Source organism: Oryza brachyantha, chromosome 7 (genome assembly GCF_000231095.2).
Source record: "Oryza brachyantha chromosome 7, ObraRS2, whole genome shotgun sequence".
Taxonomy (NCBI): Eukaryota; Viridiplantae; Streptophyta; class Magnoliopsida; order Poales; family Poaceae; genus Oryza; species Oryza brachyantha.
The window spans coordinates 19,066,907-19,090,333 of NC_023169.2; the positions used below are offsets into that span (position 1 = coordinate 19,066,907).

Genomic DNA, 23,427 nt, shown 5'->3' on the forward strand with positions numbered 1-23,427 from the left:
ACCATGCACCCACAGCCCACCATAAGCAATGTTTTAGTTATATTAATCCACATTGGGGAAACTTATCATGATCCCAAACATTAAAGGTCTATCGAAGTCTAACAAATAATTAAATGATAATTGGTGAGCTAGTTGAGCTAAGCATGGCTAAGCATTGCCTAATCCTATTTCTAGTCAAACTAACCCTAGGATGACAATAATAATAAATGGGAAACAACTGGTAGATAAAGGTAAATGCCCAATAGGTAAATAAAATAAATAGGTTTGCATAAAACAATGCATATTTGAACGTAACACAGGGATTTTATAATCATGGGATCAATATGTTCAAAGGAGGGTGCCACTTGCCTTGCTTAGACCCACGAGAAACTTCGGTGACGACTTCGGGAACGAACGGCGCTGTGACGGGGTCAAAACCTACGACAAACAACGCAAAACAAGCAAAAACAGACTATAAAACTACTGAAACAGAGAAAGAAACTATTTTTAATGGATTCTTGGCATTTTTCTGGACTTACTGAAACTTGAATGGGCCTAAACGGAGACTAGATGAATTAGCTATAAATTTTAGAAGTTTAACTATGTTTTGAAACTAAACAGAAATTCTTTATTGAATTATTGCACAATTAACTGGAGGCATGACGCCAGCACAGGAGAGAGAGGGTGTGCTGACAGGATGGGCCCACCGGCAGTGACAGAGAGAGAAGTGGAGGGGATGACACGTGAGGCCCACATGTCAGTGAAGCAAGGGACAGACAAGTGGGGCCCATGGTGGGGGAGAGAGAATGACGGCCAGTCCCCACCGGGCAGTGACACAAAACAGGGGAGAGAGGGGAGATCGGCTTGGTCGAGGCAGAGGGAGGAGGCGATCGAGCTGTGGTGGTCGGTGACCAGCGACAGCGGCGGGGTCCGACGACCAGCGGCGGCGGACGCCCGGCGATGGCTGGTGACCAGCGGCGACGGAGGCGAGCGGAGCGGCGAAGTGGCGGCGGTAGAGGAGAGGAAAGGCGGTGGCCTTGACGACGGAGCACGGGCGGAGTGGGCAAAGCAGCGACGAGTTGACCGGTGGCGTGGGCGCACTCGGGCGTGGGCGGAGGGAGCTCGACAACGGTGACGACGTGCATTCGCGATGGTCGGCGCGGCGGGTGATGGGCGCTCAAGGGGGCGGCTCACGACGGCGAGCCGAGGGAGAGAGAGAGGGAGGAGGAAGGGGAAGGAGAGCTGGACCTCACCAGCGATGAGAATGACGGCGGCGAATCGACATGGAGGAGGCAGAGGTGGTGACATGCTTGGGTAGCTCGGAGCAGCGGCGAGGGTCGACATCGGGTAGCGGCGGCTTCGGCCGAGCGGCGCGACGGCGGACAACCGACGCGGGCGCGGTGACAGGGAAGGAAGAAGGAGAAGGGAGAGGGAGGTGCTCACCGGCGGTGGAGGACGACGACGCCGGTGGGGACTGACGAGGGCGAGCTGCGGCGGTCGGCTATGTCCCGAGGCAGTGACGGCGTACCGCGTACGGTTGGCGGTGTAGAGAGGAGCGGCGCTCGGCGGAGATCGGCGTCCGATGGCGCACGGTGACGCAAAGCGGTGGTGAGGGAGGAGGAGGGCGAGGCGGCTAGGCGCGGCGGTGGCTCGAGCGGAGAGGGGAAAAGGTGGCGGCGGTGCAAGGGGAGGCGGGACTTATAGGGGGAGGGGCGGCCGGCTAGGGCGGGCGGCAGTTGGCGGCGGCGCTTGGGACGCGGCCGGCGGTTGCGGGGCGGCAATTGCGGCGCAGCCGTTGGGCTGGCGCGGGCGGAGCGGCGACCGGTGCGCAAGTCGGTTGGGCGGAGCGAATACGGCGCGCGTGCAGGCGGGCATGGTCGACTCGATGTGGCGGCACGGGTGCGGGAACGCGGCGTGACGCGGCGGTGGCGGCGGAGGGAAACCGGTGGCGTGGCGTGGTACGGCTGAGAGGAGGCGGAGGGGCAGCCGGGATGCGACGGCGACGACAGCGGAAGGCTGCGGAGGTGAAGGAGGCGGGGAGGTAGTTAGTGGCGAGCGCGCGCATAGTGCACGCAGATGAGGTGGCAGCAGCTGCAGCTGGCGGTTGTACGGCGACGTGACGCGGTAATCACGGGCGTCGGATTAGCGGGATGAGCGCGACGCGGCGATGACGCGACAGTGGACGTCGCGGCGGCAGCGGCGCACGGCGGCCGATGGCGCGGCGTTGCACACGACGGCGGCGAGACGCGGCTCTGGCGTGGGCGGCTGGAGGGAGACGACGGGGCTAACAGGTGGGGTCCACCTGTCGGCGACCAAGAGGGAGGCGAAGGGGACCTAGGCGCGAGGGAGTTGGGCTGCGGCCTTTGGACGACCCGGTGCGGGGGAGAGAGAGGAAGGGGAGAGCGGGCCGAGCTAGGCTGGGAGAAGAGCTGGGCCGGCCCGGAGAAAAAGGAGGGAGCGGGAGGACACCGGCCAAGCGGAGGGAGGTCATGGGGACTTCGTGCATGGTTGGGCCGCGACTCGAGAAGTTGCAAACAGAACGTGCATTCACATGACAGAACCAAAACGCGCACGAATTGGAGATTTGTACGACAGGATTGAACGACCTATTAAATCGAGATCTAACGACTCGCTAAACTAGAAACTAAACGACTTTAACGTTAAACCAATCTACGTGTACGAAATTGAACTCCGTATTGTAGATCAATCTCACGCTAGCTAATTAGATTAGAAAATCTAAGCAATTACATGGTAGATCAATAATAGATTGATTCACATGAGTAAAATGTATGCGAACCTGATATTTGGTGGACAGATTAGCGACGGATTGCTGCTACTCCTCGCCGTTCGGCTAGAAAACCTAAACAATTAAACGGTAGATGAATTTAGATTGATTCGCAAGAATAAAATATATGCGAACCTGAAGATCGGCGATGGATTAGATCGGCTTTCGCTACTGTGAATAGGGATACAGCAAGGCTGCTAGCGGCTTGCTGCGCAGCGGCTAGATAGGGGGCGGCACAGCTATGGCGGAGGTGCAAGAGGCGGCTCAAGGAGCACGGGAGAGGGAGACGGGGAAAAGAGGTGAGGCTCTAGGGGGTATTTATAGGAGGAGAGCTAGAGATAAATCTAGTTATCTATCAAGGAATAGATAAGGTTTTAAAGGGATAAGAAATAGAGTTATAATTAATTGAAATTGATTTTTTAGGTGGAGATAGAGATGGGGCTGGTTGTTTGGCCGTGGGGGAGGGATTGGGCTGACTCACGGCTTGGAGGGGGAGAGGAGATCGCACAACAGGGGAGAGGAAGAGGAGGGGAGGTGCGTACAGGGGAGGAGTTCGGGCTGGAGGAGAGAAAAAAAGAAAAGAGAAAAAGAAAAGGGAGAAAGGGAGAAAGAAAGGGAAAAAAAGGAAAAAGGAAGAAGGAAAAAAAAGAAATTGTCTCCAATTTTGCCGATTTTTATTAAGTTTATTAGAGTAAATTTTATTCTTTGAAATTCAAATATAAATCCTGTTAATAATTTAAAATGCTTTCGGGACATTTTAAAACATTACGAAAAACTTCTAATTAAATTTAATTAATTTATACACTGTTTTTCTCCTGAACTTTAATTAATAAATTATTTTTAATGCATTATTTAATTAATTTTAGGCTTGGGAAAACTCAGGACGTGACAGGAAGGTACTGAAGTGGCAATCTTTTTAGAAACTTTCTTGGATTGTAATAATCATGGTCAAGGGCGACTATATTTGCTGAGCAAGTTCGCACTACCAATCATGGAATGGGAAAAATAGTAAAGTAAGAAAACACTCACATGAACATCAACAAGATTTGAAATGTTATCCATAATGTTAGTTCAAATGGACGATCATGCTAAAATATTATTTTTCCATCAATGATGAATCTATAACGATAAACACCAGATGCAAGCCATAACATGGCACAATGATCTTTTCCATATTTATGGATGATATTTATGTTATCCATATCCACATTAACCGTGTCAAAGTAAAATCAATTTCTATATCCATAAGTTTTGGTTAAAGTAAATAAGGAAATATCTGTTGTTTGTCCAACTAATACAAGTAATGGTTTTGAAGTGTATTGGTGTAGTATTATTTTGGAGTTTTGGAAGAAAAATCACTAGTAACCATCGTACATCATCAGCGACGACTATCGATAGAGACAATCTCCCTTCATCTATTCGTTTTGATCTAACAATTGATACCTTGAGTTTGATAAATTGTCTCACGCTGCACTAGGCATCGGAAGGGGTGTTTATACTTCACCATCTACACGCTCCTATGACTCGGTGGATATATTTGTCCGTGGATATAAATTTTATCCAATTTTAATTTCGCATGAGAAAGTTATTATCGTTTCAACATTTAAATCATGGTTTTTCAGTCTCTCGGGGTGATTTTACCGACGCCCCCTGCTCGGGCTCAAAACGTCCACCTATAGAACGGACCACTTATAAATATGCCCCCGCTTGGAAACGGACCTCATCCTGTTTTGGAAGCGGGTAGGTAAGGAGGAGATGGAGGCCCGTAACATAACATGAAAGAGGCCGATGTTAGAGAATGCCCAAGGCGAGATGGCTGCTAGCGACGAAGATCTTTTTTGGTTTGAGAGAGAGAGAATAGGGTGGAGGTGAGGTCGGTCACACGACGGAGAAGAGAAGAGAAGAGAAGATCCTTCCTCCCCTCCCTCCTCCGCAGCCATGCTTGGTCTCAGAGCCGCTACTCCCACGCCCTCGCTTTCCCGCTTCGCGCGCCGCCTCCCGCCGCTCCTCGCCTCTGCGCCCCTCTCGCCTGCGCCTTCCGCCCGCCCGACCTTCTCCTCCACCCGACACCCTCCCTTGCGCTCCGCCTCCGCCTCCGCCGGCCTCTCCAGGCCCACCACCAGGGGTTCTCTCTCTCTCTCTCTCTCTCTCTCGGTTATTGCTGGAGCAATTGTTGACACTACTCTCTCTATTTAGTTTTCTGCACTGGAGCTACTACTGCTCCCAGGGAGGGAAGGGAGTTGCTAGTCCAGCATTTGCTCGTTGGCGAACAGGATGTTAGGCTTTTGGTCGATCTCGAGAAATCCATCATTACAGGAGGTACCAACTGTTTCTTTTTTATGCTCTTATTACTTTGTTTTATGTACTTAAACTTTTTTTAAGATAATGATGTACTCAACTCAACTACACTAGGCAACCATGTCATCCAGTATCCTGCAGACCTTTTTACCTGAATGCATCAATCCTGAACTCTGATCTATGTTGCAATTTACAAGTTCTTTACATACATCATCGTGTGGATGCTGATATATATATACTAGCACATATAAATATGGAGAATGCGAGTAAGGATAACACTGCAGGTTATGGTCTTGAGAAAATCATTGCATGTTTCAGTGAGTTTGTTTTCCCCCTTATGTTTCAGGTGCGGACTTGAGCGATTTAGCTGTGGAGTACTCTTTATGTCCATCAAAAGAAAATGGTGGAATGCTGGGGTGGGTTCGAAGAGGACAGATGGTACTCCATGAAAAGAAAACTGCATGCTAGTAACAGCTTTTTGTCTAGGACTTTTCATATTGTTAGCTAGATGATTCCCCTCGCAATGCAACACTAAGCTAGAAAGTCTTCATAGTATATTACTTTTTTTTTTGAAAGGAGACAACTTTTTGCTAAACAAATAGTGATGCAAGTTTGGCACCATGTTACTAACAATTCTGAGGAAAAGAAGTGTCATCTATAGCTTCATAGGACTAGTGCCGTCAATAAATGAAATAAATGTAATTGAAGACATGAAACACGGTGAGATTAAACTCAGGAGAGATTCAATGGCTAATGTTTTCTAGGTGTGTGGCTCAATGCATGTTGAACTTTTGATTCCAATTATACAGGAATATAGGATTGATCAAAACTTCAAATGAGCTGCTAATCATATGCCTAAAGTGGACTATGGAACCATCCTGTTAGTTTGACCTGCTTTGTGGTGTTCATAAGGTCCACAATCCATAGAAGATTCTGTTGGAAACCTTATCCTTATGGATATAATTTCTACTTTAGCACCAAATATGGTTTGGCTTTTCTTGGTTAGTATACTTCTTTCTGTGGTTTTCAATTTTTTTAGGAGCTACCAACGTCACCAATTGAAAAACTAGAAAATGTAGAATTAATTGTTTTGGTACTTGCTTGTTGGTTGCTTGGAAATTAAGTGTTCCCAATTCATGGTACAAGTTTGTTTTGTCTTATTTAGCCATTTATAGTTTGATGTATGTGCTTTATCTGTCCAGTTAAGCTCAAGCCTTTAAGACATACAAACCTAAAGCCACTTGCCACTTATTCTACTGTATGCTTGCTTGCTTCTGCCAAGTCACAACCATTAAATTCAAGTGTGACAATTACTTGTGTGCTTATTACGTGAAGCTCCCATCCATTCATCTATTCCCACCCATTATATGCTTTTTTTTTGTAAGCACCATAAAGGAATGAACATTGTCTTTAATGGAGTTTGAACATTCTTACTTGAACCGAGCAGGTTCCAGAATTTGAGGAAGCAGCATTTGGTGCTCCTTTGAACAAGGTTGTACGGTGTAAGACAAAATTTGGATGGCACTTGTTGCAAGTGCTTGCTGAGAGGTAGATGGCCCTAAAAAATAATTTTGTACTATGTAAACAAAATCATCTATTGATTTCTTTTCCACCTAATTTCAGAGACCAATGTGTACTGCAAGACATTACACCAGAAGAGCTGCATGCAAAATTGCAAGATCCAATCTTTCTTGAGGAAGCTCAGTTGATTGATGTTCGGGAGCCTGATGAAGTGTAAGATTTTTATATGTCCTGATAGAATATTATCAAAACTTTGCATCAGGGAAATTGTAGAACTTTTGTGTTTAACAAAAATGTTTGTTCATTTCTTTAACAAACTTAAATTGCCATGCTCTCACAGAAAATGAACTTCATTTTGTCCTTTCTAAATCATTTCAGTGAATAATGTTCACCAGTCACCTGATACCACATCTTTATGTGATTTCTCATAATACACGTTGTCAAGGAAAAAAACTGTCATGATGTTCAAACATGAAGTGTTTGGCTTCATTTGCTTATTATGGTTACTCAGTTCACTGTAGTTACTTATTGTTAATATTCACCTATACGGCTACACCATGGAGTTGATGTTGAGCTTCTTGCATGGCAGAGAGAAAGCTTCTCTTCCAGCCTTTAAAGTTCTACCTCTTCGCCAGTTTGGAACTTGGGGACCAGTTATGACAGATGAATTTAATCCTCAGAAGGACACTTATGTTCTGGTAAGTTGGTTACCTCTCTTACCAAACTTGCTGCTAGTGTGCATACATAAGGCCAATGGCCAAGTACCGGTTAGATAAAGAAAGAGTACTTGTACTTCCTGCATGTTTTGATTTTCAGTTGATTCAATGGTTGCGGAAGTAAAATTACCCTTCCACATTTTTCAGTAAGAATGTAAGATACATTGAAACACTTACCCTTTCACATTTTCCCCCCAGTGCCACCATGGTATGCGCTCAATGCAGGTAGCTAAATGGTTGCAGTCACAGGTAATTGAATCACTCACTTAGATCTTGCAAAATGTAGTCCCGCTCTATGGTAAATGTGCAATGCAAAGCAACTGGGTAGTGGAACGACATCCTCACATGAAGTTCCATTGTTTTTCAGGGGTTCAGAAAAGTTTACAATGTTGCGGGTGGAATTCACGCTTACTCCGTTCAAGCCGATTCTTCCATCCCGACTTACTAGACATCTCCATGATCACCAATACAACATCACAGCCTTTCGTACGTGTTCCTTTTTCAGGCCAAACGGAAAGCATGTTAAGTATAGAATGATAGCACTTTCCACAATGGTTTTGTACGGAATATTGTTACCAGAAACTCAGAGCTAAGGTTTTATTTTTTCCTCACGCCATTGTTATTTGTCATGTGCTAGGAGTTCTCCTTTTGAAAAATTATACGGGGGATACATTTTTATCAGTCTGAATATAAGAGAAATACCTGGGGCTGGGGGAGTAACTTAGGGTGCATTTGGATCGACCTAGCCGGCCCTATCTCTTCCATCCAGGAAGAGTGTGGCCATCTGAATGTGGTATGAGAGATACGGCCATAGCTAAAGTGATATAGGCCATGGCCCATGGTTAAAGTTTGATTCTGAAATTCTGAAAGTTTGATCATGAAATTCTGATCAAACATGCTATATCATTTTATCAGTCTGAAACTCTGAAAAAAAATAAAGTGATCTAGGCCATGGCCTGAAATTCTGTATGTATACTTGATTATGAAAAATTGATGAATGGAGGTGCGGGGAATCGAACCCCGTGCCTCTCGCATGCGAAGCGAGCGCTCTACCATATGAGCTACACCCCCATTTTGTGTCAATTCTGAACTAGAAACGACTTGTTCGATACTCCCGTTTGAGCCTTGCAATTTGATTTGAGAGTTTGAAGTGGGCAAGTCAAAGACGGAGGAGGAGGAGGAGGAGTTGGTGAGCGGAGCCAAGGGCCCACCCGCACCAGCGCCAGCGCCGCCTGCCTATCCAGAAAGTTGCGTCACGCGACGACCCAAACGGCTCCTGGGCCCACCTGTCATCCTCACTCCACTCCATGCACCGAGTCCACCCGCCCCCTCCACCACTTTGCCGCCTTCCCCTCCGCCTCCTCCTCCACCACCACCACCACCAGACCTTCTCGAAGCTTCCTCCCTCCTCCCCCCAAATCCCTTCCCCTTGCTCCTCTTCCAAATCCGCCGCCGCCGCCGCAGATTCCCTAGCTCCCAGGAGGTACAGCTCCTCCCACAGCCTCACGGAAGGGTAGAAGGAGGAGGTGCGGTTGATTTTATTCAGTTTTTTTTCCCCCCTTCCCGTTTCTCCGGCGGTGGGGGGCCAGAGGGGCTGATCATGGTCGTGTGCCGCCGCCGTCTTGCAGAGATTTCCCCCAACCGCCACCGACGATCCTTCACTGTATGCTCTCGCTCGCAGCTCGCTCCTCTTCGGTTTGTTTTCCCCTTTAGTTTGAGTTGCTTTGGATTAGCATCATGTGGCGATGTACGTATCAGGATCTTTCCCCCCAAAAAAAAAAAATCTCCTATTCTGGGATGAACTACTGCTATAGTTTTACAAGATGTTACTAGTAGTAGTTTTGGCCTAAACGTCTACTGTACCTGTTGTATTGGAAATTTGAAATGGCCCATGGTTAAGCTAGTGATGAATAAACCTGCCTAGTAATGGTGCTCTACCTAATTGCTCCAATTTATATTTGGGACAGTGGCACAAAGGGGAGTAGCACTGTGCAAAGCTGTTGTGGTCCGTCAAGGGAGATTGGCCAACCTGTGGGGTTTCAAATCGACATAAGTACGTCAGTGTGCGTATTCTTGTCTCTACGTGCTTATCATTTGAGCTCTATTATGTTTTGTGCTATGGACGAATGGAGTAAGCCTTGAGCAGTTACCAACTTCGATTGGGAAGGATTAACCACAGTCATGTACTGTACAGCACCGTCAGCTGTTTGAGGTTGCTGTTTTTGAAGTCGTTAATGATTTCCGTTTTACTGTGATGTGTAGATTCTGACCATCCATCAATCTGGCGGTTCATAGTTCTGCACTTACAACTTTGGTGCCAGAAAGGAGAGAGCAAAGTGATTTGCTGTCTCCTGTTGATTGTGGCCTGTTGAGGCCCAGTGATGGCAGATGCTAGTTCAAGGACTGACACATCGATTGTTGTAGACAACGACGACAAAAACCACCAGGTAATACTTTTTCAGGTTTTTCCTATCCACACTAACATGCCATGGAATTGACTGCTTGAGCTTAAGAATATAGCTGGTGATGTGAAGGTAGTAATCATTTTCTTGTCTGCTACTTGCTACGAATTGGATAATTGAGAGATACTTGACCAATAATCTGCTCTAGAGTGGAGATGCCACTGCATTCTATGACAGTAATATGTAATTAATCATTTAAACCTTGCAATTCTTGTGCTATTTCATCTATTGACGCCAAAACACTCTTTTAAGCTATTTTATTTACTGACTCACAGTCATGTCTTGCTGTTGCACCCTGATAACATATTGATTCTATGAATCCACTGCCAAACGGCGCTCTAAATATGTTCGACTGCTGAAAATACAGTTAGAAAACGGACAGAGTGGTGCAGTCATGGCTTCTAACTCTTCAGATAGATCTGACAGATCCGACAAACCTATGGACCAAAAGGTGACATTTTAGTCAGTTTCTTTGCTTATACATCACTTAATCTTGTATATTGTATTGTTAATTTCATATTGTAATTGGTATGCAATAGACAATGCGGCGGCTTGCTCAAAATCGTGAGGCGGCAAGAAAAAGCCGGCTTAGGAAAAAGGTACTACTGCAGTTTTGCTCTTATGCTTGCTTTTGCTCTGAACAAAAATGCCTTGTTTGGAAAAGCATAAGATTAATTCTATGAACTCGTGTATTCAAACTATTATCTGTCTAATTTGAATTGCCATAGTTGTTGTCGTTTAAGGGTTGGCAGCAAGTGAAATATGAACCAAGGAGTTTAATTGCTTATTTGCAGTTTCTATTGACAGTTGTTTTGAACTACTGTAACATGTTTTTTTAATTTGAACTTTGAAGGCATATGTACAACAACTAGAGAGCAGTAAGCTGAAGCTTGCACAGCTAGAGCAAGAGCTCCAGAAAGCTCGCCAGCAGGTAAATTTTTCTTTGTTGTTTGTTGGGTCCATGAAATAGTTAACAAACACCACTTCTTTCTGTACTCAGAGAATTTTTGGATATATAATTTCAGGGAATCTTCATCTCTAGCTCTGGAGACCAAACCCATGCCATGAGTGGAAATGGTAATTTTTCATATTTTCATCTCATGGTACCCATCAACATTTTGTGTCTTGTGTTGCTTAGATGGTTTTATCCTTCTTTTAACAGTTTATATTAACTGTTTGCTGCTTGCTTTCTAGAAGTGTTTCTCAAATAGTAAGGTTGTCTTTTGCAGGGGCATTAACCTTTGACTTGGAATACACAAGATGGCTTGAGGAGCAAAATAAGCAGATAAATGAGCTGAGGACAGCGGTGAATGCTCATGCAAGTGACAGTGACCTCCGTCTTATCGTCGATGGCATAATGGCACATTACGATGAAATATTCAAGGTCAAGGGTACAGCTGCAAAGGCTGACGTGTTTCATATACTTTCAGGCATGTGGAAGACACCTGCAGAAAGGTGCTTCCTGTGGCTCGGTGGTTTCCGTCCATCTGAACTTCTAAAGGTAAGCATAGATTAATTCTCAAGGTTTCTTGTTTGTTTGATGCTCTTATTGGTCCTGTAACTCGTACTAATTTCTTCATATGGTGCAAAATTTCAGCTCCTAGCTAATCACCTCGAGCCTTTAACTGAGCAGCAGTTACTGGGATTAAACAACCTACAGGAATCTTCTCAGCAGGCGGAGGATGCACTATCACAGGGTATGGAAGCACTGCAGCAATCTTTGGCAGATACTTTGGCTGGATCTCTTGGTTCATCAGGGTCTTCTGGGAATGTGGCGAACTACATGGGTCAGATGGCAATGGCCATGGGTAAACTAGGAACGCTCGAGAATTTCCTTTGCCAGGCAAGCATCTCCTCCTTATCTAAGTCTCGTCATTTTTTCTGCCTGGCAACATGGATTTTTAGTCGGGGACAACATATATTTAGCTGATGACTTGTGTCAGATGTTTAGTCTGGTGATTGTTTAGGCGTTTTATGGAAAAAGCCAAACGACTGCAAATGAAAAATAATTTATGAATAAAAATTTTATACGCGTATTCTTAGCGATCTAAAAGCCAATGTTGGGAAATAAACTTCAGCAAAAAAATCAAAATCAACTCAAAATTTATGAAAAATCAAATTTTGGCTTATAAGTATAAGCATAAGAGAAAAAGCATAAGAGAAAAGGTATGAGGGTTAGAGGGTTAGATTTTTTATGATTCTTTTGGTTCCATTCTTGTCAGGCGGACAACCTGCGGCAGCAGACCTTGCATCAAATGCAACGAATTCTGACGATCCGACAAGCCTCGCGTGCTCTTCTTGCCATACACGATTACTTTTCACGCTTGCGTGCATTGAGTTCCCTGTGGCTTGCTAGGCCACGGGAGTAACAAATGGTCGAGTTCCTGTGACGAGGTTTGGAGAACACTCATTATGATGGACTGCAGATAATTGGGGTTTTCCCTGTACAATTGTTAAAGCTGTACCTAAATTAAACTGGTGTATGCAAGTAGGTGAAGCCTCTAAGTAAGTTATAATGATTGCATTATTGTGTTAGCAATAAAAGTTAGGGGTAAATCAGGATGGGTCCTGAGCTGTTTTGTTGTAGTAGAACTGTACCTAGTGGCTGGAAATGCATTGTTGAATGTAACTACAGAAACAGAAATACTGTTCACTTTGCATGATATTGTGTAATACTCCAATCAGCTAAGGTAGCGATTAGCACTCCTTTGTGAAGCTGAAACTGCAACCTGGCAAGCACAGGTACAAAAGACTGCATGGTAAATGAAAAACAATGATGGACACATTCATTGTTAAGAAGTCATTACATGTAACAGTGGAGTAATTGGAAGACCGTATGCGTGTGATAATCCTACAAAGAAACCGTCGTCAGACGATCTACTCTCGAAAAATGGACTAATGGCCGGCCTGCCAGCCAAAATCAATCTCTCTTTCTCTTGATAGGAATACTGAAGTTGACGGCAAGACGATGGCAACTGCGTGTAGCATGTGCAGTACTTCGACGTCCAGTCCAGGTGCCTCGACTCGAATGATATCCGTGGTCCAACACAGAGAGACAGGGAGATTAAGGCAGGAACAGTGTTCGCTTCACGAATCAAAGACACCGGTTTAGTAACTTGTCGTCGCCGGCGCAGCGAGGGCGACGGCGACGGCGAGGGGTCGGGGTGCAGGCATGAACAATAAAGGAGCTACTCGATCCTAGGGTACGTGCAATGCATGCCATGGTTTGCAGGGAGAAGGCCAGTTTTGACATCCATAGTTTTTCTTTGTTTTCCTCTTGTTTTGTGGGTTAGGCGGCCATCGAACTGCCTCACGAATGAACATGCATTCGGACGGTTACATGCTAATTGTAATGCAGGAACCGTTTCTACTGGTTATGCATCATCATGAATTAAATGCCAGGATCACGAGGACCGAGCAGTGCTCGGGTGGTCGAGCTGCCGGGGATCGAACTCGCGTCACTCACCGGGTATTTTTCTCTTACACACATGGAAACGCGCATGCGTGTGTCGTGGTGTGTTCGTGTATGTCTCGTGTTCTATCCTTAAAAAAATGCCAGGATCACCGATGCAATGCATGTAGATGCTGTGTACCAATTATATACCAAAAATTGATTACATGTAGTAGATATGTACATATATACCTCTAGTATTTTCCCAACAACTATAAAGTTTTCATGTATACTCTCTTTACTTTTATTTTATTTTTATTCGACGCTGTTAAATCTTAGATATATGTTTGAATATTTCTTTTATTTGAAAATTTTATATAATTATTAATTATTTTATAATTTGACTTGTTATTAAAATATTTTTTATGTGATTTAAATATTTACATCAAATTTTTAAATAAAAAACATGTAAGCACAGTTTGTCACGGCCTGTAGTACAGTAGCCGGTGCGGTTTGCACAGGGTATCGCCACGTACACAGATTCAGGAGTCGTCCTTGTTGGGGCCTGAGACCAAGTCATGGTCTTGCTTAAATACACTATAGTTTAGTTTAGTTTTGTTTTGGCTAAGGTGGCATCTGGGAGTTGGCCGTTTCACCACCGACCAAACAACCCTGCCTTTTCTGTGTTGACGCTGATCGTTCTCTCAAACCCATACCCCATGCCAATTAACGTCTTGATTATGATCCCAATGACATGACCGCCGCCCGAAATTGCCGCTTCATTATATGGATCAGTACCGTATCGATCTCCTCTCAATTCTTCTAACCTTTTTTTTGTTTATATATCTTCTCCTCTCGTTCTTTTACGTCTTTAAAAAAAAAAGAAAAGCCTCAAAAATACTCCGTCGTCACAGAAACACGCATACAAAGTGGTGCTGTTATATACAACATGTCACGCCCGGAGTTTTATCCCAAACCTAAAATCGTAAAAAGAAATTTAGTGTAAATTTCTGAGCGTGACACAACATAGGTATAGAAAAGCTTTATATATTAGCTTCCAAAATGTTTCAGCAGGTAACGTACATATATTCTAGGAAGATCTATTTATATATAGTCAGACCAACCTACGTACGTATTTACAAACCGAATACATACTTTAATTTGGGGATTTTTAACCGTTTAAAACAAAGCAAAAAAAAACACTCAAAAGTAATTAATCATATATGTGTGTATTGTAGCAGTACTCCTTATTAAAGCTGGTGAAGTGGCTGTAGCTATCAAGAGACGACATTGACGGTGGCGATCGCGAGGCGAGCCTACGCGGCGGAGGGCGCCGGGAAGTACTTGACGGCGCCGGCCTCGGCGAGAGCCGCCCGCATCGGCTGGCCGGCGTCCTCCTCCTCTACCACCTCCTTGTAGTCGAGGCTCTCGTCGTTGTAGATGTCCCACCACTTGTTCACCAGCATCTTTATGTCCTCTCTCTCCATGTTCTCCTCTTTCCCGGTGAACCTCCATGGCTTCGACCCCTGCAAATTAACTGCATCAGATACCATGTCCATGGAGCTGGAAGGAGGAGACAGATTGATTAAGGTAGCGTGCGTACCGCTGCGCAGTAGTGGACGACCTTGACCTGGTCGAGGTCGACGTTCTCGGGGTGCCTCCAGAGCATGGCGAGCACGAGGTTGTACGCCGGCGGGATGGGCTTGTAGGTGTCGCGGAAGAACATGTTGAGGAAGTCCTGCTCGGCGAAGGGCGTCGGCGGCGTGACGACGAGCGTGTCGAGCAGGTCCTTGGCGGTGCCGAGGCTGGGCTCGTGGACGAACATGCCGGCGTTGAAGTAGAGCGGCGGCGGCGGGCCGAGCTCCTGCTGCTGCTCCGGCCACGCCACCCTGTCGGGGCACTGCTGGCAGTAGCCGATCTTGTACTGCGGCGTGTGGCTCCACGTCTTCTCGCAGAAGCAGTCCTTGACGGCGTAGAAGCTGCCCTTGTCGAGGTCGAACAGGTGGTCGATGTTGTCGAACACCTGGATGTCGGCGTCGAGGTAGACCATCCGCTCGTACTCGACGAACTCCCAGATGCGGAGCTTGGAGTAGTTGATCACGTAGTACGCCATGGCGAACTGCGTCTGGCTCTCCGGCGGGTACACCGGCTGGATCTCCCGGACGACGCAGCCCTGGTCGAGCAGCTTGCGGCGGTGCTCGACGGGGACATCCGGCAGCACGGCCACCACCAGCGGGTACGCCGCCCGCACGCGCCGCAGGCCCTTGGCGAGCCCCACCACGCCCTTCCAGTAGTCGCCGTTGCCGGCCAGGAACGTCACGTACGCCCTCCTCTTCGCCGCCGCCTTCTTCTTCTCCGTCGCCGTCGACAAGTTCGGCCCCATCATGGACAGTGATCCGACGAACAATCGATCGAACACTTGGATTGCAAGAAGACGAGAAATGCGTGGATGGATTGGTGCGTGTTGCTCGCAGCTGCAGATGCTTCGTGAGCTTATATAGAGAGCGGCGGCGAGACTGGTCGCCGCTACCCGTGGCGGTTTTTCGGTTGGGGTCGGCTGGTCTGGCTGATCTGGGACGTACACGTGTCCGGGACGGGAGATCGGACGGCCGTGCTGGAAAGGGCGGGGCTCTGGAGAGATCTCGGGGAGGGGTTGGAGCGATATTTCTTTCTGGATTTATGAGGTGGGGCCCGATGAATATTCGTCGTAATGGTACCATCCAAATTGATAAAGTGGAGTTAAAAAAAAGAAAGAGAAATTACGGAACAGCTTGTAATAAGAAAGTTAAGGCGGTTTGAATGTGGTAGATAAGTTTTTCGAATATTCGAATGGTCTTTTTAGGCGTGTTTGTTAGCTACCCTACTACTAATATTTTGGCAGTGTTAAATTCTTGGTGAAAGAACCAAAATGGATTCTCAGAGAGAAAGAAAGAGAAGGTGAAATGGGAAATTGATGTGTAGTGATTTGAGGATTGGGAATCCATTACATTCCGCCGGAAATTAAGAAATGTTTATCTCTGCTCTGCAGTGCGGAGAAGTTGGACGGTCAAGAGACGATTACGCCATTTATTTGAACAATCCGGATAATAGCATTATTTTATTATGGAGTAAAAAGTGAGTCGGTAGTTGTACTACGTGGGCAACCCAGAGCCCAAATTACAGAAGACATGGACGTGTCGCTCGACGACTCAACTGAAGAAACCTGATGAAATGTTCTTTCTGACGTGTGCTTTGTTCCGACAAAAAGGGGAGGGTATTTTCTTTTTCTGGTACTAACTAACGTGCAAGCACGATATCTGCAGAAGCATCTGAGCCTGTCTTTACTGTCGGCTCTACTTGTACTGTACGTGGTTGCATGAGAAACGATGGATCCTGCACGCTGCAACACGTCTACCATGTTCTTGTTGGGTCGACGGTCTCAGGGATCTCCCGTTTCCGTGCCGCGACAAACTAGGAAAGTCACGATCGACGATGGATATCTGCATCATCCGGTCGGTGTTGGTGTTCTTGGTTCGGTGATCCTGCATTCCTGCGTGTCCATACGATAATATGTCACCGACCATTCTTTATTTGTCCCTCTCACCAATTAATTAATATACATTAAACATCGCTTCACCTTCAACACCGACCCATCATACAGAGTTATTATCCGTCGTATACATACAGTAGTACATACAAATCAACAAGAACACACAAGAAGAAAGAGGCTGGGCCCTTACCGGCAGGCCTAGCCCATCTTATGAGATGGGCCGCCACCTTTCTGGGTCGCCCTTCCCAATGCATTACTTATCAGCATCACGATGGGCTTCAGAGCACAGCACTGTACTGATAGACTGAACAGCTAAAAACTTCACAAGATTTGGCCCTGTATATTACCAAAAACATAGTAGTAAAGAAGTAAACCATGCAAATTTTCAGACTATTTTATTCCGGGGAAGTAACAGACCTGAATTTGTTTTAGGATCATGGTTTTAACATATGCCCACCATCTATCTTCGACAACTGCATTAACGAGGCACCATGCTGTCTTTGACACCATCGAATGGCAAAGACTGCATCAAGAAAGAGAAGCGTGCTTATGTTGACAGGACAAAACCGAGATATATGAATTAAAAAAAGGTCTTCAGCAAATCCTATGAACATAATTCCAAGCATTACAAGATGCTAGCTAAATGTCTGTGCATTGCAACAGACTATTAAAAATAGCAAAATTAACTCTTGTTGACACAAGATCACATCTATGTTATACTGTGTTTAAAAAAATACACGTAAAATCTTTCATCTAAAAAAACAAAACCAAAGATACCAAGCTTACAAAATTAACTTGTAGAGCTACATAAGTACAAAGAGCAGATATACTCAGTTACTACCGTTTCTATTGGCTTTCATAGTAGTATTAGTTAAATACCCATGTTTTGCTATGAATTTTATGACGTGTTATCAATTTTTTTATATGAAATAGTCACCTTAATTTAAATTTATATGTAGATATCAATCTATATTTATCTGGTTTTTAATGTCAAAAAATTTAAGAGCTAAATGTAAAAATGTAGTGAGGGTAATCACTACTCCTTTTTTTATAGGAGTATAGATAGATAAGAATGTTGAGCTGCTGCCAGAGATCTTTCGGTAATTGAAGCTTATGGCACTGGTGTTTTCACTCGACATTTTAAAGTACATAACACAAAACTAGAGAGTGGTAATTACCTACCTGATAGTACATATAACTTGAAGCAAAATCGTTATCCATTACTGCAACACCAGTGTGGTTTGGACGCTATTCTTGTGACATGCTTCTGATCGCCAGGGAAAAAAACAGCACAACCAATATACTGTTACCTGATAAAAAAAAAAAAAGATTGCATTGTCACCAGCTGTCTTGCAGCCAACCTTTGCTAATGTCTCCGCTCCACATTTTGTTAAAACACAAAGGAGCCAACTATGTTAAATTGAATCTGCAAATGGATAAACCAGACATTACAACGATTGATAGCATTGATAAAAACTGTATATGTCTGTTCCATAAGTTGTCTTTGTTTGCACGTCAAAACCTAGAGAAGGGTGTTAGTTTGTGATTAAAAGTTTCAGGAGCCAACCGCCATAGCTATTAATTATTGCAATATATGGGTCCACAACAATGGTTTCTGCCATAATATATATAGGAGATGACCTGCAACAATATTCATTTGGTGCCCAGATATTAGGTCATATGTTTTCAGTTAGTACCGGACATGATTTGCATGAGCTATAACCAGGATCATCTAGTTCCAAAAGCCCTGAACTCTGATAAATCTGTCATAGTTTCGTTTGCTGCAGAAGCTAAAGTACAATGCCTTAGAATCACGATTAGATGCATGATGTCTAAACAAGAAAAGCAGCGCAATGTCAATATTTCAGAAGGTTAAGACGATTATTACCTTGTCCCTTGATACCTTGGTGTGTAACAGAAGGTGCAACTGCTGCATGCATCAAACTGAGATGTTTAGCACATCCATGTTCAACTATGCACCAGCATATTGCCTTGAATCGATTAAGATCAGACCTTCAAGCTTGTTGGTCGATGCATGTAAGCAACAGAAGCAGGAAAGCATCTAGAGGTTGAAGTTCTCCAAAGACTTAGTTGTTCTTCAATTTAAGAACACTTATGAGCCTTTCAGAAACATCCCTGTCGAGAATGATACCATTCTCCATCATATACTCCCATACCTCATAAGCCAGTGTAGATTTGCCTTCATCCAGAAGACTACTGACCATATACCTGAATGTCAAGTTATCGGGCTCTACCCCTCTTGTTCTCATTTCCTTAAAAAGGTCCAGGGCCTCAATTGCTCTTAAGCTTTTTCCAAGCCAGTATATTAGTGTGTTAAAAGTAACTGTATCTGGTGATACTTCTTTCTGAGTCATCTGCCAGAATATTTTCTGTGCATGTTTGAAATGACCAATCTTACATAAGTTATGGAGCATAATATTGTACACATTAACATTAGGAACAATTTTAGTGTTTAGCATCTGGTCAAAAAGCTCTTCAGCTAGATTGGAGTATCCAACGCCGAAAAGACCATTAATCAGAATTCCATAAGTCACAGCATCAGCTTGAATTCCCTTGTAGCCCATTTCCTTAAATAGGTTCAATGCAGAATTTACCTTTTTTGCCTTGCAAAATGCATCAATGAGTATGTTGCAGGATACAACATCGCAGAATCCACCAACCTCCATATGGTCAGAAACAAAAGCAAATGCTTTATCTAGTTGATGAGCTTTGCACAGCCCTTTTAACAATATATTGTAGCTGTACCTGTCAGGATTCACCCCACTCATCTCCATTGTTCTTACCATTTTTTCAGCTTTATCTGTCATACCTATATTGCAGTAATGGTTTAGAAGGATATTGTATGTCACTACATCTGGTCCACAACCATTTCTCTGCATGAAGGACACAATCTTGTAGGCTTTGTCAATGCTACCAGCTCTCCAGAAACCACTTATCAGGACGTTGTAAATCGAAACATTAAGTTCGATATCCAGACTTAACATCCTTGATGCTAATTCAAAAGCCTCATCAACCTTTTGATTCTTGCATAAACCAAAGATCAATGCACCACAAGCTACAATATCAGGTTTAAGTCCCCTCCTCACCATTTCCTCCCAAAGCCCAACTGCTTCAGAGAACCTCCTGTGGTCACATAAACAACCAACAATTGTTGTGTAGGTGACAACATCTGGGCTGGTGGTTCCTTTCATGTCCATCTTCTCCACTATTTGCAAAGCATCATATAACCTATTGTGACTACACAAATAATAAATGTATATGTTACATGCCCAAATATCTGGGAAACATCCAAATTTATCCATGTCAGCCAGAAGCTCCTCTACAAGTTCAATCCTGTTTGATTGACACAATGCAGTAATCCACCTTGAGTAAGTGAATGGAGTTAAACAAAATCCTTTTGCAAGTGCCATGCTGTAATACTTCTCCACCAAATCAAAGCAACAATTCTTAATCATAACACCTATGAACCTGTTGTAATCAACACCGAACTCACGGCAACCTGACGTGACCATGTCATCGAATGTTTCTATGACAGAATAAAATTTTCCAGCTCGAGCATAGCCACCCAAAAGTACCCTATAGAGAGATCGATGTAATGCCACCCCTTGACTCCTTACACTTCCCAGGAACTCCGAAAGCAGGGCAAAATTGTCATCTACAAACAGCAAGCTTATGATGTATGCTATCGCAAAATTGTTATGATAAAATCCAGGGCGTGACTCTGCCCACCAGTAAAACCGAACTGCCATCTCTGAGTCGGACAAGCCCCGGAGCACCCTGTTGACGACGAAAGGATCCAAGTCGACATGGAGCCCCTCCAGCTCCAGCTCCACCGACTCTGACCACCTCCCACACTCCAGCGCTCGCCCAATGACGCCACTGGTGTCAGTGCGCACTGGGCGGAAGAGCTCAGACAGCCGGCAGTGAGACCCCGGAGTGGCATTGTCGCCGCCGGTGGTGAACCTTGCCTGCCTCGATGAAACGATCCAGGAAACGGTGTGGAGCACGCACAGCCTGGTAACAATGAGAGACGATCCAGATGGTCGTGTGGCCAAGAACATAACAGATTTACCTCAGGCCTCGGGGGAGTTCCGTCGAACACCTTGCCGACAGTCAGGCGTTGGCTGCAGGCAGAGCCAAAGTGCGCACGAGATTCAAGTAGCGCAGTTGAACCGCTGGCCGGAGCTGGAGACGACGAGGCAGACAGGCGGAAGCCCCCGGACTGAGGCAGCAGGCGAGGTGGAAGGCGGATGCGAGGCAGCAGGTGGGCGCGCGGAGAAGGGGGCGAAACGAGGAGCTAGGCTAGATAGAGAGTGGCGAGTGCAGAAGCATGAGGAGGGATGGGATGGAGTGGGGGAGATGGTGAGGAAGTCCGACGAGGTCGCCGGCGGCGGGCGACGAGGGAGGGTGGAGGGGGGAGTCGAGATGCCACCCAACCCAACCAACTTAAGCCTAATAATGTTCTGGGCCTATCTGGAGTACTGGGCCTAATGTTGGCCCATATAAAGATTACAGCATCTCGCAAAGAGCCCAACGAATTAGCATTTAAACTCCGACCCATAGGTTCTTGTTTTCTCTCTCTCTTAGTTGAGACATATAAAGTTTATAGAAAAACATAACAACCTTTTCAATATAAAACAATGTGATATCAAAATACATTCAGTGTTGGGTTTAAGTGTAACTAATTTAGTCAAGAAGTTTGTTTGACTTAAATAAATTCAAAATGTCTTACTATATGAATCAATATTTTTATGACTGATTTTTTTTCAGACGAGATTAAGACATAAAATTTAACGTTATCTATCCGATGTTTGTGCCTCCAATAATACACATTAGGGTATGTTCAAATATAAAGCCTACTATAAACTCTTATCTGCTACACGTCAGCAACAAAAACTTGTTTTATAATAGTATTACAAAGGTAAAGTCAAGTATGATTTCTTTATTAATACTATAAAAATATTTTTATTGCTCTACTTTGTTTTTTATTACAAGTTATTTATTTTTGCATGACCTACAAATTGAGTTGTTGTCAAATGTAAAATTTTAATATTTTAGCATGAAATTTCATGATAGTTTGTAATTATGAATCGGAAAGATAGTGCACAAAAATTTCTTTATAAATAATTTTTTGCAGATCATAATTTAAATTTGAAAATATAGTATATGATATATATATATATATATATATTATATTAATAGTTAACATTCATATCCAAAATAATATTTAATGACATGTAAATGTTTCGTTATTTTGAGATCTTACCACCGATGAGGTAAGATAACTGTCAATCATGGGATCCAGAAAAGAAAATTCAGTCAAGAGATTCAGACAAAAAAAATTATAAGTACTATATATATATATATCCTTCAAGATTATCGTGGATATGCATGTATGGTGCATGATTCAGCAAAACAGTAGGGCAGGCAGGATTCGCGCGTTGTTGTTGGCTGATGCAGAGACAGCAGCAAAGCACGCTATGCTTGTCTAATTCGATTCCTTTGCCCATTAACCAGTGCTCCTCACATGTAGTGTTTTACTTTTACCCCGAGATTATTAGTAGTCAGTCTATTATCTACTGCATCCATCTAACAAAGATCATATTTTTAGCTTTCTTTTTTTCCCTTATAAAGATTTTATTTTTAAGTAATTATACATTAGAGTTTGATAACGCAAGAAACAAGTGCACTAAAATCTTAAACATAAGTAGGAAACAAATATGACATCATAGTTTTTTTTTTTGGGGTTTTGAATAGGATTGTATGAGATAGATTAAAAATGAAATCTTTTTACTACAGAGGATGTAGTGATGTACTGTTTACCGAGGAAGAACATAGTAGCCCCTTTTTGTACAAATCCTGCATATAAACAGCCATACAGAGGATCAATACTGTATGATTAAGAGAGGATCAAAGACTGAATTTGACTAGCTAGCTAGTAGGAACAGACAACGTTTGCGGCATACACACAGCTTCTAGACGCTCCCCAGCAACTGGGCAAAGTGCGCACATGCTTGTCTGAATCTATGATGATGTTCATGTTGTCAATCTGCCTGGGTCTTTATTACGACTAATTAAAAAGCAAGTTTACTCACGCATTCTGCACCTGATGTACCACTCCATTATCGATTGATCGATATGTTTTGTTGGTTTTAATTGTCAGCTCTTGCAGCTACTTCTTGTTTGTCGGACTTGACCACAACAATGTACAGCAGCGATCGACCGGGATAATCTGGTCAGAGCATCCTCCCGTTTAGTTCTTCGATATATTCTTGTCTCTTAGTTTGTTCCTCTCCAACCCACTAACACGACGACTTGATTCATCTGCCTCTAGCCAGCAATTGTTCTACTGGTCTTGCAGTGACAACTGGTTCGTTTACTGCCACTGCCTGTGGATGTACTGAGAAATTAGTTCCTAGTGAGTGCATGCTGTCAAACTTTCTTTTCTTAATCAAAACTAATTATATCTTCTTCGTTAAGACCTGTTCAAAGTGGAATGTTCTATATGTGCATCCCATGACTTGTTTCAACCCACGGTCTCAATTCTCAAACCCTCACCACCATTAGAAAAATTGTCCATGGAAACCCTTAATTTCTTCTGCACTCTTGCTCATTGATCTGCACAAGTAGAAGTCTGGTGTTAGCTAACTAACACTCCACTGATTATGCTGTTAAATTATCGTCGATCTCAAAGTCAATAAGTTTCTTCTAGAAGATGATGCTCC

The 23,427-nt window shown here is 44.2% G+C and overlaps 4 protein-coding genes and 1 non-coding gene across 10 annotated transcripts; 2 read left to right on the forward strand and 3 right to left on the reverse strand.

The window, feature by feature from the left end:
* The first annotated feature begins 4,507 nt into the window (after nt 1-4,507).
* On the forward strand, nt 4,508-7,928 carry LOC102714030 (rhodanese-like/PpiC domain-containing protein 12, chloroplastic). The gene is made up of 8 exons (XM_006658922.2): nt 4,508-4,889; nt 4,961-5,083; nt 5,409-5,500; nt 6,510-6,610; nt 6,686-6,796; nt 7,173-7,281; nt 7,498-7,548; nt 7,667-7,928. The coding sequence occupies exons 1-8, from the start codon at nt 4,703-4,705 to the stop codon at nt 7,745-7,747; spliced, it is 855 nt and encodes a 284-aa protein (XP_006658985.1). The 5' UTR covers nt 4,508-4,702; the 3' UTR covers nt 7,748-7,928.
* Nucleotides 7,929-8,297: 369 nt separating this feature from the next.
* On the reverse strand, nt 8,298-8,370 carry TRNAA-CGC. The gene has a single exon. It is a non-coding gene; the product is annotated as a tRNA-Ala (tRNA).
* Nucleotides 8,371-8,681: 311 nt separating this feature from the next.
* LOC102721752 (transcription factor TGA2.1) lies at nt 8,682-12,574 on the forward strand. Of its 3 annotated transcripts, none has more exons than XM_006658098.3 (10): nt 8,682-8,962; nt 9,267-9,362; nt 9,562-9,746; nt 10,129-10,212; nt 10,301-10,360; nt 10,615-10,692; nt 10,787-10,838; nt 10,991-11,262; nt 11,359-11,604; nt 11,984-12,574. In XM_006658098.3, exons 3-10 carry the CDS (start codon nt 9,681-9,683, stop codon nt 12,128-12,130), a joined length of 1,005 nt encoding a protein of 334 aa, XP_006658161.1. In that variant the 5' UTR covers nt 8,682-8,962; nt 9,267-9,362; nt 9,562-9,680; the 3' UTR covers nt 12,131-12,574. The 3 variants fall into 3 exon arrangements, with proteins under 3 accessions (XP_006658161.1, XP_006658160.1, XP_015695229.1); XM_006658097.3 differs by having other exon boundaries at nt 9,267-9,352; XM_015839743.2 differs by lacking the exon at nt 9,267-9,362.
* Nucleotides 12,575-14,153: 1,579 nt separating this feature from the next.
* On the reverse strand, nt 14,154-15,602 carry LOC102722231 (galactinol synthase 2-like). The gene is made up of 2 exons (XM_006658099.3): nt 14,756-15,602; nt 14,154-14,678 (listed from the first exon to the last, which is right to left on the reverse strand). The coding sequence occupies exons 1-2, from the start codon at nt 15,536-15,538 to the stop codon at nt 14,469-14,471; spliced, it is 993 nt and encodes a 330-aa protein (XP_006658162.1). The 5' UTR covers nt 15,539-15,602; the 3' UTR covers nt 14,154-14,468.
* A 634-nt stretch (nt 15,603-16,236) lies between these two features.
* Nucleotides 16,237-21,104, reverse strand: LOC102722509 (pentatricopeptide repeat-containing protein At1g13040, mitochondrial). Of its 4 annotated transcripts, none has more exons than XM_040525649.1 (6): nt 18,570-21,104; nt 18,379-18,462; nt 17,864-17,991; nt 17,099-17,204; nt 16,872-17,017; nt 16,237-16,681 (listed from the first exon to the last, which is right to left on the reverse strand). In XM_040525649.1, the coding sequence occupies exon 1, from the start codon at nt 20,761-20,763 to the stop codon at nt 18,769-18,771; it is 1,995 nt and encodes a 664-aa protein (XP_040381583.1). In that variant the 5' UTR covers nt 20,764-21,104; the 3' UTR covers nt 16,237-16,681; nt 16,872-17,017; nt 17,099-17,204; nt 17,864-17,991; nt 18,379-18,462; nt 18,570-18,768. The 4 variants fall into 4 exon arrangements, with proteins under 4 accessions (XP_040381583.1, XP_040381584.1, XP_006658163.1 ...); XM_040525650.1 differs by having other exon boundaries at nt 18,379-18,471; XM_006658100.2 differs by lacking the exon at nt 18,379-18,462.
* Nucleotides 21,105-23,427: the final 2,323 nt, after the last annotated feature.